The sequence below is a fragment of the Vanellus vanellus genome, assembly GCF_965231255.1.
Source record: "Vanellus vanellus genome assembly, contig: HAP1_SCAFFOLD_45, whole genome shotgun sequence".
Taxonomy (NCBI): Eukaryota; Metazoa; Chordata; class Aves; order Charadriiformes; family Charadriidae; genus Vanellus; species Vanellus vanellus.
Genome location: NW_028128545.1, coordinates 271112 through 285492, shown reverse-complemented (window position 1 = coordinate 285492; position 14381 = coordinate 271112). Strand labels below are relative to the sequence as shown.

At 57.6% G+C, this 14381-nt stretch overlaps 1 protein-coding gene across 1 annotated transcript in view; it reads left to right on the top strand.

Moving 5' to 3' along the window:
• Nucleotides 1-8281, top strand: part of LOC309684198 (small ribosomal subunit protein eS4-like) — a gene marked incomplete at its 5' end in the record, with an annotated part of 62840 nt that extends 54559 nt beyond the window's left edge. The window contains 3 exons of the mRNA XM_082500141.1: nucleotides 6750-6939; nucleotides 7374-7528; nucleotides 8144-8281. Coding sequence (XP_082356267.1) covers nucleotides 6750-6939; nucleotides 7374-7528; nucleotides 8144-8245 — 447 coding nt within the window. The 3' untranslated portion in view covers nucleotides 8246-8281. The remainder of the gene's footprint in view (nucleotides 1-6749; nucleotides 6940-7373; nucleotides 7529-8143) is intronic.
• Between the last annotated feature and the right edge of the window lie 6100 nt (nucleotides 8282-14381).

Here is a 14381-nt window from a genome sequence, read left to right as displayed (position 1 = left end):
TTCTTATATTTTACTGGATCCAAACATCTGTCCGTGCGTGTGTAAATGGGGGACTCGTCGGCTCATCGGAGTCCCCTGTTGTGAAGAGACCATTGGTTATAGTATTTAAAACTCGAGTGTCAGTGTGTGCCACCCCTCAAGTGTTGTGTGCAGGTATGTTTGTGCTTATGTGTATGTATTGTTTTAGGATCCCTTACAGTAAGGTAGGGTGAATCTTGCCCTCTTCGAATCTGTAACTAAGTCACTGTTCAATTAGTTTGTTAAATCACCTTGTAAATCCTTAAATGGGTTAATGATGAAGTGCTGCTAAAACTTAACTCTTGATCTACCTTAAATCATTAATGAATTTTGAATTGCTATTAATTCATTATCGTGTCAAATATTTTAAATTGTGAACTATTTACCATGAAGGAATGCGGACAAAGAGAGAAATTCATGTGCTGCTTCGCTTAATCCTGCAAACAAAAAGTTTCTGAGCATTCCTGTTTTCTTAAAAACAATTTCTTTTACTTCAAACCAGAAATATTCTTTCTGTATTCACAGTTCCGTTTAGCCAGTGACTATGGCTAATAAGATAACTTTTACTATTGCTTAGCTTGAGATTTAAATCTGTTACTGTCAAAACTCTGTCAACATCTGCTTTTCAGGCTCCATCACCAGAGGTCACCGTTTCTTTGTATGAAGATGATGAAAATGTAGTTCATATGAAACTGATAGGAATGGGACTTGCAGCTTTGGGTGAGTGACGTGTGCGTACAATGAATATGAACTACAAATTCACACTGTGCAAAGTCAGGATTTCAAAAGTTTCAAGCAAAGTCTTAACTGTCACCAATGCTGAGTTTATTTCTTTTAAACTAAGAATAACCTAGAGCTTCATTTTTTTTAAATAAATCCCCTCTGTCCCCCCTTCCACTCTTTCTTGCCCAGGAAGACTGCAACCTGCTGCCTCCTGTTGTGTGGGTTGTGAGCCATCCATTGCAGAATGGCCTCGAGCATGGCCTCTTCTTTCCCATGGAGCTCCTCCTTCTGCAGGACGTGCTGGAGCTCGTTGACAGAGAGCTCCAGAAACTCCCTCGACACCCTGGTCACCCCCTCCAGGTGATGGAGGATGAACACATGGGCTGCTTCTTGCAGGTCAGGGCAGTAGTAATACTCGGTGAATCTCCAGATGCCGACGCAGTTCTCCAAGCACAGCTGGGACTTTAAGAACTTGCAGCACAGTCTGACAACACCCATGGCGTTGAACTGGTCAGCCGCTATCAGCAAACGTTCAACGTTGTCGGCCGTGACCAGTACTGTGCCGGTGTAGGCATACTCGATAAGGAGCCGCATCATTTTGGGTGATGAGCCAGGGATTTTATAGACGACCTTCTTGGCATTGCTCCAGCTGGTGGAAAACGAAGCCCCGGAAAAAGCAAAGCAGTGCTGGGGGAAAAGCAGCTTTGCTGTGTTAAACCCGGACCCCGTTATCCCTGGTGTCTCCTTCCCGGGGCACCAATTTGGGCACACACAGTAGCCACGCTGGGAGGCCGTGGGGTTTATTAATTAATGTGTTACAAGTCGGTTGTTTTAAGAAGGAGTCACTGCCTCCGGCTGTGCACAGAGAGCCACAGGGCCAGTGCCCCCCTTGCTTCAACAAGACCACCAGAGAATGGCAGTGTGTGGGGAAGGAACACCTCCCGCCCCGTGGCAGACAAGCCCGCCTGGCCACGCTCCAGCCCTGCACCGCATCTGGGGGTTCGTCAGACACCGCTTCCAGCGCTGCTGTGAGATCTTGGGTTGGGGATGAATTCCAGTGTCCAGGGAGGCACCAGCACTATGGGGAATGGCTGGAGGAGAGCTCCAGTGCCGAGGGAAGCGCTGGAGAGCCACTAAGGCAGTGTGACACAGCCTGGGAAATTCTGTGTGTCCCCATCCCCTCTTGTTCCAAGCACTGACCTGAAGTATTGACTGCAGCTACAGAGGATGTTCTTGTGAGCAGTGAACTCAATGCCACCCACGCTGATAACCACATCGCAGAGTCTCTCCTCCAGGCAAAGCTCACTGAAGACAGTGCAAAGCACAGCACTCATCTTCCTCTCCCTGGGTGACGATGAGTGTCGCTGGGAGCCAAGCTATCGCCCACGTCACAGCCTGCGGCAGCGGAAGATGCTTCTCCCAGAGGTGCTACAGCGCTTTGTCTGTGCCCTCCCTCCAACATTGTCTCCCAACCCCTGCCTGGCTGGTGGCTCTGGAACGTCCCCCAAAGTGACATCACAGGCGCAGGGGTGACCCAGGACCAGCTGTGAGCCCCCTCGCAGCCACTGGGGTCCTGGTGCTCCCGGGTTTCTTGCTCCACGGCTGCCCTCAGCCTTCACCACAGCTCAGAGTCCACCAGACCCTGTACCTACACCCTTTTGGTGGCTGCTCTGAGCAAAACCAGCCTCATGATTCCCTGCAGCTTTTTAATATTATTTAGCCGGGGTACAAAGCTCCCCAAATGTTGGCACCCACTGCTGCTCAAGTGCCCCTGTACCAGCTCCCACAGGAGGGAGCAGAGACACAGGAGAGCTGATGTCAGTGATGAAGCCACAAAAACTCTGTCACTGCCGTATCTTCTGCCAATTTGGAGGGGTGGGAGGTGCTGGTGGGGCCAAGGAGGGGGGAGCAGGGGGACAGGGAGCCCTGTTCCGACCCCTTGCCTGCCTCACTCACGGCCGGCTGCTTTTCCTCTGCACTCTGCCATGTCTGTAGGTAACGGGGGTGCAAAGGAGCACCTCTGTGAGGGTCTCATCACAGCCTGGAAAACAGTTTGGACTTTTCCATGTTACACGTTGATGTGGAGTTTCTTAACTTAAATGCATTTTGTGGTAACGCTGGGGTAGGTGTGACAGCAAAGACAGCCCCGCCAGCACCGGCTCCCCAGCCCTTCTCCTGCCCTCAAACCCACCCACTCCCTGCAGCCGCCCTCCCGAGGCCGGCCCCAGCCCCAGCCCCAGCCGCGCTGGGACGTGGCCAAAGCGCAGGCCACAACGGCTGTCTGGGCTCTGGCCACGGCCCTCACCGAGGACTGCCATGGCTGCACCGTGCAGCGACTGGCCCTTCTCCAGGTGGTGGCTCCTGGCGATGCGGTGGAGCCTCTTCAGCATCTCCAGGGCAGTCCCAGACCGAAGGGAAAGCAGGGAGGCATGACTTTTTCTCGGTCCAAAACAGCCCTGCGTGTCACCTCACGCTCCTCTCCTGGTGCCAGGGAAGGGCCCCACGCCGGCCACGTCTACTCGGGGCAGAGCTCGCTTCCCAGGAGATGCCACGCTGTCTCCAGCAGCAGTGGCAAGTGGCCTCCGGCACCTGCTGCCACCCCAGGAATGCAGCACAGAGGTGGAGAGAGGGCCTGCACGCCGGAAAAAGAGAGTCAAGCCCTGTCGTGGCTCCTCACTGGGACCCTTCCCGGGAAGCTGGTCCAGCTGAGCTCTGCCCAGCTCTCCCTTGCAGAGGGGGCTGCCCCCAACACAATGGCTGGACAGAGAAGGGCACTGGCTGCAGCAGAGGGGACCTGCTCCCTGGACAGCCCTGACGCCTGCCCGCTTACAGGCAGAGCCCATGGCTCCTCGCTCCCTCTTACAGGCAAAGGCATGTGGCCAAAGCAAGCCTCAGAAGGCTGAGGCAGCACCAGTCCTCTTGGAAGTCTCCAAGGGATTCGGTGGCAGCACGGGAGAAACCTGCCTGGAAGAGTTGTAGGAACCATCTGCAGAGAAACTCGGCAGCTGCTGAGTGGGCAGGAGCGGCACAGCGTCTCTGCTGTCATCACGTGGCTTTCTACGGCTTTGCAAATAAGCTCCAGCAGCTCTGAGGTTGAAAACTCTGGGATGAGGATCCTGGAGGTGATGGAGAAGCCTCACCCCATGTTTCCTCCACTGCTCTGGTGAAGAATGATCTGTTCCTTGAAGCGCAAGGAGGCCAGGGTTGCATAGAGCAATTCAGAAACACCATCTGTCAACTGGTACTGTGGATGGAAATAGTTGACACAGTTATGACTCCTCAGCAATTCAGTTGGGGTGCCTTTCTTATGGGAAGGCACCCCAACCCATCCTTCTCTGTTCAGTCTTATTATGGTCAACTGGTTGACAAAGACATATCGTTTATGTACATAGCTGGACGTGTCTCAAAAGGGTTTGTGATCCACAAGTAGTTCTACGGGGTTGGTCACCGGTTTCTGTGTGCAAGTGGGTCTGTGCAGCTATGGTGAGCAGTGCAAGCACGGTATGTAAGCGCTTTCCACTGTCCCATGCCATACCCAAGGTCATACCAAGTGCGTGTCGCCACACTCCCCCCCGATGGCATGGGTAATGTCGCGATCCAGTGTTTGGGTGACAGCCCTGCAGGGAGAGGCTGTGAGCCTCTCTGGCCTCTACACGTGCAAAATGGCTGGGTGTGAAGGGAGAGATGGTGGAGGAGGACTTTCCCAAGCGAGGGGCAAACGCAAGATTTAATCACTGTCTGTGTTCAATCGTTTGGTTCTATGGCACAAGGCAAAGCAACACAATCCAAACAAAACTTAGTAATGGGATCAAGAATATTACAATAATAAGAGTTTCCATTGACATTTTTTGCAAATTTAAGGACTGTATCACATGAAACTGCTCAGAAAGTGAAAATCTGCCTCCTTGTTGCAGGGGTAAGCATATGATGTTCTGCTCTCAAAGCTAAAGAAGAGTGTTCCTGTTGCAAGGCTAAAGTGGCGTCTACTGTGCCATTGTCTGTGCCTTCCATGGTAGCCGAGCGATTTCTGAGAGCTCTTTCTAGCTTGTTTGCCCCGAGTCCGGGAATTAAGCTTCTGATTAAAAGTCTCTATCCACAATCTTGAGGGATTCCTTATATACAGGGGTGAAGAGGTGGAATGTCAGATGCACACATGTGGCACGGGCTGCGTTAACCCCCGCACCTCCCACTGCAGGAATGACCACAGGCAGACGCACTGTGAACCAAACATCAAACCTTTAATGAATTAAGAAAGAGAGAGAGATGTGGGGGAGGTCCAGGGCTGGAGTGGGTGGGTGCGGGTTGCATGCGGTGGGGATCCGTGCTCCATGCCTTCTCTATCAGCCCATGAAGAGCAGCTGGGGGGGGTGGGGCACTTTGCCCCCCTGCAACCCCCAGGGTTCTGGGTCGCTTGGTGGCCATGGTGTTGCCATCAGATGCCCTCTGCTTGTTGCTGCCCATGTGCTGCCTGCTGCTGCCCACTGTGGCACCGTCCCGCTCCGGCGTCCCCTCCCACAGGGGTTTGGAGTGTTTTTCCACCTGGCACACCACCATCTTCTTCCTCTTCTTGGGTGGGATGTTGTCCCACAGGAGGTCTCTCGAGTCCTGGGGGTGCTGTGTGGCGCGGGGCGCTTGGCCTGCTTGCCACCCACCTCTCCTGATCTAGGCACAGCCTGGCAGGAGACAACGGCTGGTGGCAGCAGCAAGCGGGTCAAAACCTCACGGGGCTGCCTCCTCAGCGGCTCCTCCAACAGCTGGGCCATGCGGGGTGGCCGATGCTGGGGGACAGCCGGGGGTCTGGCCAGGGTTCTTGGCAGCGGGTGACAGAGGGTTCTCAGCAGGGGACTCTCTAGAGGACCCTTCAGGGGATCCTTCCAGGGACTCTTCACAGGACTGTCCTTTAAAGTCTTCTCTGAACTCTCCGCAGAGCTCCCCTTGGAAGTCTCCAAGGGATTCAGTGGCAGCCAGGTTGGAAGGTCTGCCGCCACCCCACCCTTCTTCCCCTTGGGGTCCTGCAAGGGGGTGTCTGGCACTCCCCAGAAGAAGGGGTCATTATCCCCGAGCATTGCTTGCACCAGGCGGTCCTTGGAGCAGTCACCCTCCACCCCAGGCTCCAAGAAGTCATGGACTTTGTTAAAGGAAGTGGAGCAGGCAAAGCTGTCGGGGTCATCAGGGAAGGTGTTTTTGCCAACCTCCAGCATCACTGCCACCACTAGCTCCTTGTTGCAGCCGCCCTCTGCCCTGTGCTCCAAGAGGTGGGGAAGCTCGCTGAGGGAGGTGGTCAATGTTCTTTCGCAACATCTCTGTGGTTTTATTCATCTCCTTCATGGTGACCAACCGCGGCCTCTACAGCCAAGGGAACACCGAAGTGGTCTTCAGCGCCAGACAACAGCCTTGAGGTGGTCCCCTCGCCCACCGGCTGGACCAAACCAGGGGTGTCCATGGAGGGACAGCTTTGCTGGTTTTGCTGCCTCGAGGTCGGTGGTGGCTGTTGGAGTGCCCCGTAGGTGGGGTCCTCGAGCAGGCTGACCTCGGAGCTCGTTGCTGATAATACAGCTATTACAGGCACTATTAAGGCTTCCCGAGAATGGGAGGACTTGGCCTTATACAGATCTCTCTTGGGTCCTGAAGAAAGGCAGCCTCTGCCTCCGCTTTGTGACCACGGGCTTCAGGGCAAAATGAGGAAACTGCCCTGGTGCAGGCTTTCCTGGGAAAATGCTGCCAGCGTTTGTGGGGAGGCCAAAGCCCAGGGCCAGCAGCTGTTGCCAAAGCACAGGTGTTCTCCAGTGGGGCTGTAGCTTAGCCACACGGCAGCCCTACGAGAGGCATTGCTGGGGCAGTGAGCTGGACAAGTCACTAGCTGGGCTTCTGTTGCAAGCTCTGGAGTGTTTGGGTGTTTAGTTTGGGGTCTGAGACCTGCTGTGGCTGGCAGCTCTCTGGGGAACAAGAGTCCCCTGGTCCATGGTGCTGCACTGCCTCAGCTAAGCTGCGTTGGGTTTTGTTTGCAGTACAAGCTGTGCAAGGTGAGGAAGATTTTCGTGGGCACCAAAGGAATCCCTCATCTGGTCACCCACGATGCCCGCACCATCCGCTATCCAGACCCCTTCATCAAGGTGAATGATACGATCCAGATTGACCTGGAGACAGGCAAGATCACAGATTTCATCAAGTTTGACACAGGTGGGTCTTGCATCCCATGTAAAATGCGGTACAGTTCCCCACTGTGGAGAGCAGTACAGAAGTTAAGTACAAATGCCAGACATCTTTGCTCTAAAATAGAGAAGCAGTGGTGGTAGTCTTGGGAAAGGGGTGGTTTCCCTGGAGCATCCTCCACCTGGAGCTGGAGCAGGGTTTCCTCCCATGTACTGGCAGTGGGAGGCGTTTGGCATAGGGACTTGGAGGGATTCCAAAAGCAAGCAGGCAGCAAGTAGAAGCAGTGAGCTGGTGGAGGGGTTGCTTGAGTCTTGGGACCAGAGAGCTCGAAGTGTGCCAGTGTTCCTGTGGGACATGCAGGTCTCCCCAGGTGCTCTGGTGGCCGCTCCGTGGGCCAGTGTGGCCCTGTCGCTGCCCTTCTCCAGTGGTGCTCCTCAAGGAGCCAAGTGGAAGGCCTTCACCACGGCTCCTGGTGCCAGCTCTTCTCACACCTGTATTCCGTGCCAACTTGGGCCGTATTGGAGTGATCACCAACCGGGAGAGACACCCCGAGTCATTCGACGTGGTTCACGTGAAGGATGCCAATGGCAATAGCTTTGCTACCAGGCTCTCCAACATCTTCATTATTGGCAAAGTAAGGCTGCGCGGGCACAAGGCGGGTGGGTGCTCTCCTGCTGTTGGGGGCTGCTGGTTGAAGCAAAGAGGCCCTGGCGTCTTCTGCAGGCAACCGCCTTGCCACACAGGGAAGCTCCAGTGCGGGCACCAGCTGTGGCTCCGCTGCCTGTGGCGCTGCCCGCTCTGGGCTGGCCACTCTGGGAAGGGGAAGCATGCGTACATTTAGGAATGGGGACGTGTTCAGGACGCAGCCCTGTGGCTTTTGAAACCTTCTGAAAGTACCGGGAGCCGAGCAGTGCTGAGCACCCAGATCTGGATGGGCCCTAGGCAGCTGCTCTGACTGCGAGTGCCCTCCCCACAGTGCCCCTGCAGTCTGGCCGTCCCCGATGGGCTCTTTGGCCCCGGGTGTTTGGGTTTTTTGGCTGAAGTGCTTTCTTCGTGGCTGTGAGCGCAAGAGGCAGAGGTAGGCCTGTGCGCCTTCGGCACCTTTGGAAGGGGCTTCTGCAGGGCCATGCCGGGGCCATGTGTAACTGGCCCAGCCTGGGCAGGGTCTGGCTTCTGCTGCTTTTTGCCGCTGAGGGGGAGAGCTCTGCCCCTGTCTGGGTTTCATGATGCTGCTTTGCCCTTGCTGCAGGGCAACAAGCCATGGATCTCCCTGCCCCGTGGAAAAGGCATCCGCCTGACCATTGCTGAGGAGAGAGACAAGAGGCTGGCAGCCAAGCAGAGCAGCAGGTGAACTCCAGTGTGGGCCAGCAGTGGTCCTCTCAGTGTATTAATTAAACTTTTTACCAAATGTGCGTGTGACTCTTTTGGGAGCATCCCAGGGCTTTGGGGAGCCGTGCTGTGCTGTGCCAGTGCGAGGCCATGCTCTGCTCTCGGGAAGGACATACTGATCTGGGGTGAGCCCTGTCGATCTGAGCAGCTGCCAGAACCATCTTCCCAAAAGGCAAGGAGGATGGGTGGGACACTCCGGGCTGCTACATCCTCGGGAAGGTGTTGGCACCAATCCTTCCAGAGGTCGTTGCCAGGCAGCAGCAGGGGACTGGGGAGGCCCCTGGGGACAGGGGTGACAGCGGCGGTGTTGGAGGCTAGCCAGCTCTTGGGAGGGACATGGTCGGGGCAGAGGAATGAGGTGCCGGCGACCTCAAGAAGTCCAGTGGAGGCAAGTGCCAAGCACTGTCCCGGGTACAGGCAGACATGGGCACTGTGGAGCAAGGCCAGAGGAGGCCCCAGCTGGTCAGAGCTGGAGCACCAGAGGCAGGGGCAGAGGGTGCAGGCTCTACTTATCCTGGGGAAGAGGGATCACAGGGGCAGAATGGTAAGGGACCTGCTAGACCACTTAGACCCACACAAGTCTATGGGACCGGATGGGATCCCCCCAAGGGTACTGAGGGAGCTGGCAGAAGTGCTCACCAAGCCACTTTCCATCATTTATCAGCACTCTTGGCTAACCTGGGAGGTCCTGGTTGGCTGGAGGTTAGCAAATGCGACACCCATACAGAAGAGGGGCTGCAAGGAGCATCCAGGGAGCTACAGGCCTGTCAGTCTGACCTTGGTGCCAGGGAAGGTTATGGGGCAGATCCTCTTGAGTGCCACCACGAGGCATGTGCAGGACAACCAGGCGATTGTGCCCAGTCAGCATGGGTTTATGGAAAGGCAGTTCCTGCTTGGCTAACCTGATCTTCTATGACAAGGTAACCCACATAGTGGATGAGGTGAATGAAGGCTGTGGATGTTGTCTATCTAGACTAGCAAAGCCTTTGACACAGTTTCCCACGGTATTCTGGAGAATCTGGCTGCTCGTGGCTTGGATGGGCGTACGCTTGGCTGGGTGAAAAACTGGCTGCATGGCCGGGCCCAGAGCGTTGTGGTGAACGGAGCTCGGTCCAGTTGGGGGCCGGTCACAAGTGGTGTTCTCCAGGGCTCAGTGCTGGGGCCGGTTCTGCTTAATGTTTTTATCAACGATGTGGAGGAGGGGATTGAGTGCAGCCTTGCTAAGTTTGTAGAGGACACCAAGTTGGGTGGGAATGTTGATCTAGTGGTGGGTAGGAAGGCTCGACAGAGCGATCTGGACAGGCTGGCTGGATGGGCTGCAGACAATGGTATGAGTTTCAACAAGGCCAAGTGTCAGGTCTTGCACCTGGGTAACAACCCCATGCAGTGCTACGGGCTTGGGAAAGTGTGGCTGGAAAGCTGCCTGGCAGAAAGGGACCTGGGGGTGTTGGTCAATAGCCATCTTTCTCCTGAGATGGGCCAGGCACAGACAAGCACTGGGGGAAAATTGTCATCTTTTATTGGCCTCAGAAAGCCTCCATAGCCGAGCGGAGGCTGGCAGCACGATGTCCTCAGGGCAGCTGAATGTCTGGGGCGCTGTCCATGCACCCATCCTTCGGTTGCCTGGATGCTGTGCAGGCTCAGGGCCAGATGCCATCTCTGGGGACCTGCCTGGCACTGGCAGCAGGACACTACTGTTCTTTCTGTCCCGCTATGCAGGTACAGTGGAAAGCCCTGTGCAGAGCCCTGAGCGCCCTCCTGAAGAAGGAGGGCTGTCGCTGTTGAGCCGGGGTGTGTGGCAGGGCCACGATGCCTGCGGGGAACAGAGAGCTGTAGGTGAGGGGCTGGGCAGGCAACGGGCAAGCCGCTGCCAGCCCCCTGTCACCGAGGCGGTTCCCCAGGGAGGGGTGGCCACAGCACGGCCAGTCCCCGTGTGTGCAGTGCTGCCGACCTGCCCTGGGTGCTGCTCGCCGGGATGAGCAGCACCCGGGCCAGGCCTGCCCTCGGCTCAGGGACCTACCTGGGACATCCTCCGGCACGTCCCTGCAGCCGCAGGAGGGCTGTGCGCCGCCTGGATGCTCGGAGAGCACCTGCAGGGGAAGAGCAAGAGCAGAGGTAGGGGAGGAAGGGGATGTCAGCGGGAAACCTGGAGGGCACCAGGCATCTCCCTGCTACACACAGCCCGGGCGCTGCGCCTGCCTTCGGCAACTCAGGATGCCTGGTGCTGGCCATGTGCACCTGGTTCACCTGGTGCTGAGGTTCCCGAGCCACGGGAGAAGCTGCTGCACCTCCCTGGTCGTCTGCAGCTGGGGCGAAAGGGGCTGTGCTGGCCTCTACGTGAGGCTCTGCAGCCAAGAGACACTCGGTGTCTTGATGTGCTGCAGGTGTTCTCGCAGCCGTCTCTGCATCCGCGCTCTGTGCCTGCTCCTGCTGGATCACAAGCACAGCACCGGCCACGGCCTCCCGCACAGTGTGCCAGGCAACATCCTGCAGAGCCTCCTCATATGCTGTGGGGCTGTGCGGGGCAGGTGCCTGGCTCTCTGCCTCTTCTGCTGGGGCAAAGTGGGGTGCGCCAACGTCTGCCGGAGCGTTTTGGAGCACTGAAGCAGCCACTTCATCCTCCTGCGCTGCTGGGGAGACAACAGCTGTGCTGTCCTCTCCATGAGCCTTTGCAGTCACGTGACACCTCGGTGCCTGTGTTCTTGCTGCCTGTTCTTGTTGGAATACAAGCACAGCGCTGGCCACAACCACCCTCACAATGCACCAGGCTGTGTCCTGCAGTGCTGCCTCGTAGCCCGTGGGGTTGTGTGGGGCAGCTGCCCGGCTCTTTGTCTCTGCTCCTGGGGCCTGCTCGCCAAAGGCAGAAGCTGGCTCCTCTGCCTCCTCTTGTGCCACAGGAGCGAGAGGTGTGCGCTGCCCCTCTTCCTCAGGAGCTCCGGTCAGGCCAGAAGCTGTTGGTTCAATGTCGCTGGGACCATAGCTGGGACTTTGCAGATCCCCAGCTCTGTCTCCAGTCCCCTCTGTGTCCATGCTGCTGGGCCAGCCAGGCCCCTCCTGGGGACTAGAGTGGGCATCCTGGAAGAGCTCCTGGACCAAGGAGTTGTTGACACAGATGCTGGGGATGTTGATGTCTTCCCCCTGGGTCAGATCTTTGTCACTGTCGTTCTGACACTCCTCCTCGGCCAAGGCCTTTTCCTCTGGGCAGTCCCGCTGACACTGCAGGCTGGCATTCCTGAGCTGGGCCAGACTGTGCCCGGTGCGGGCCAGGAAGCTCCTCCCCAGCTCCTCCGGAGCCTGCATCTTGATGGATAGGATGTCCACATGCTCTGTGCAAGCCTGGTGGTGCACCCCCGGTGATCTCTTGTAGAGGTCGCACCTGATCCACATTGCCCACATTGCTGGGTTGTGCTCCGCTGCGTGTCCCCAGCACGCTGGCCTCATATGCTGTCCCCGGGCAGCTGGTGCAGGGCCCCTGCCGGCAGCATCAGTGTCCCCCCCATGCATGGGGATCAGGCAAGAGCTGAGCTGCAGGAGCCTTGCTCCCATTGACACCTGGACCTCGTCTGTTCTTGCTGTTATTGACAGAGCCCTGTTACGTGCCCAGTCCCACAGTGCCACTGCCTGCTGGCTGTGACTCCAGCTCCCACGGAAAACCTTGCCTGGGACCTCACTGGTGAGGCACGGAGCTGTCCCCTTCACAGCTGGTGTATAGGCCGCAGGGCTCTGCGTGGCAGGCCTGAATGTCCTGACCCTCACAGGTCTGCCCTGCTCACCGCAGGTGCCCCGAGGAGGTGAGACCGGCTGCCTGATGGCTGCACTGCTGCTGGCCGTGTCCCATGCCCTGGCAGAAGGTGCAGCGGGTGCTGCTAGCAGAGCAGGCAGCCTGCAGCAGGTGCTGTCAGCTGCTGGTAGCCGAGCTGCGGGTGCATATCTGGGTGCCGCTGCCCGCCCGGGCAGAGTCTCCAGTTTCTCCACGATGCTGGGCAGTACCATCTGGTTGCAGGGCAGTGCCTCCATGTGTGCCTCGCTGTCTGTCTGCAAAAGAAGCTGAGGAGAGAGGCTGTGAGACGGTGGCCCTTGCCCCCCTTTTCCTGGCTGGAAGAGCTCCTGTGTCTGGGCTCCCCCGCCAGCCCCCAGGGCAACGCTCAGCCCCACAGGCAGCTGCTGCCCTGTTCCCACAAATGGCTGGGAGAGGGCTGGTCCCCCCGCAGCCCACAGCAAGTCCCAGGAGCACCCCCGGCATGCCCAGGCAGCCTGCTGGGCATGGCACAGGGGGTCCAGCTTGCTACAGGGGCCGAGCGTGCCTGTCCTCTCCTGCACCTCCCACCTGCCCGTTGGCAGCTCCCCAGGGTCGGGAAAACATTCAGCCCCATCTCTCGCAGGTTCCCTACCTGTGCGTGGCGACTCCCAGCGGCCTGCAAGCTCTCTGGGCAGAGCAGCTCTGGCAGCCTGACCCCATGGAGGGACAAGGCCGGGCTCTGCCTGCCCTGCGGCGCTGGCGTTGGTGACCTCTGGCCCACCTGCGGGCAGAAGAAGGAGAAGGCATGGGATGGAGGTGGCTGCCTTGGCCCAGTGGCTCCCAGAGTGCCATCCAGCTCGGCCCCGGCACCAAGGCAGCTCGGTGCAGCCCCGTCCCACCAGCAGCCTCTCCCTCCTGCCCCATCCCTCACCTGGTGCCTCTTCTGCAGGCTCGGCAGCCCCTTGTTGGGCTGAGATGGAGTGTTCGCCTCTCTGTCCATGGGCGTCTTCGGCGTCCTGTGCCGTAGAGCCGCCGTGGGCACCCAGGGGAGATGCTGCCTCCTGAGGCAGGTGCTCTCCTGGGAGTGGGCACCCCAGGGCTCTGGCCCCTTCTATACCCCACGGTCACCGTGGCCACCCGTGTCACAACGGCTGCTGGGCATGATGCAGTGCCCCTGTCACAGAGCGCTGGCAGTCGCCATGGTGATGCCCACACCCGTGACCGGCTGGGACCAGCTGGGACTGGTTGTGCCATGGCTCCGAGGTGGCCATGCCCGGCATGGGTCAGGCCCTGCTCTCCCCTCAGTGAGGCCCTGGGAGGCCCGAGCCAACGCCTCCTGCACAGCCCGGTGCCAGCAGCCTCTGCAGAGCTCAGTCCTGGGTGCCTTCAGAAGCTCGGAGTGCCACCGCGCTGGGCCTTGTCCCCCGGCATTGCTCCTGTCCGGCTCCTGGAGGTGTGCCAGCGTTCCTGTGGGACATGTAGGTTGAGCCTGGTGGCTCTATTCATGGTCTCCATCCCTCTCCCGGTGCTGTCAGGGGTCTTTGCCATGAAAAATTGGGATGAAAGCTATGGGAATTAATGAGCTATCTCCAAAACCTGTGGCAATGGTTTGAAGTGCCTCCTCTCCAACTGGCGCATCCTTCTCCTGGGTGCCATCCAGACTCCTTTTGAAAGTGTTATCTACATCTTCATCTTCCTCTGGACCCCTGTCCTGGATCCCCATGGCACTCCCTTGGGCATCAGCTTCCCACTGTATCACCTGGCCATCTCCCAGAGGTACCACCTCCAGCCTGTCCACCTCCTCTCCCTTGACAGCCTCCTGGTCTTCTGCCTTTTCATGCTTGCCTTCTCCACCAAGCCCAGCCAGGAGCCCTGCTGAGTCCTTCCTCAACTTCCTCCTCATTGAACTCTACTGTGGTCTCAGAAAGCCAAAGCCCTCCTGAAGTTGCATCTGTTGCGGGATTTGAAGAACAAGAGTAGCTTCTATAGTGACATCAGCAGCAAAAGGAAGGCTGGAAAAAACACGGGCCTTCTGCTAAGCAGTGCTGGGGCTTTAGAGACAAAGGACACAGAAAGGGCTGGTGTAGCAAGTGCTGCCTTTGCCTCAGTCTCTTTTGGGGAGACAGGCCTTGAGGAACCCCAAGCCCCTGAGACCAGAGAGAAAATCTGGTGGGGGAGGATCAGGTTAGGCAACCTTTAGACAAACAGGGTATAAAGAAGTTCATGGGAGCTGGCAGGATGTACCCATCGTGCTGAAGGACCTGGCCAATGTCGCTGTGAGGCTACTCTTGGTTACCTTTGAAAGATCATGCCTATACAGTGAGATTTCTGAGGATGGGAAGAAAATGTATGTCACTCC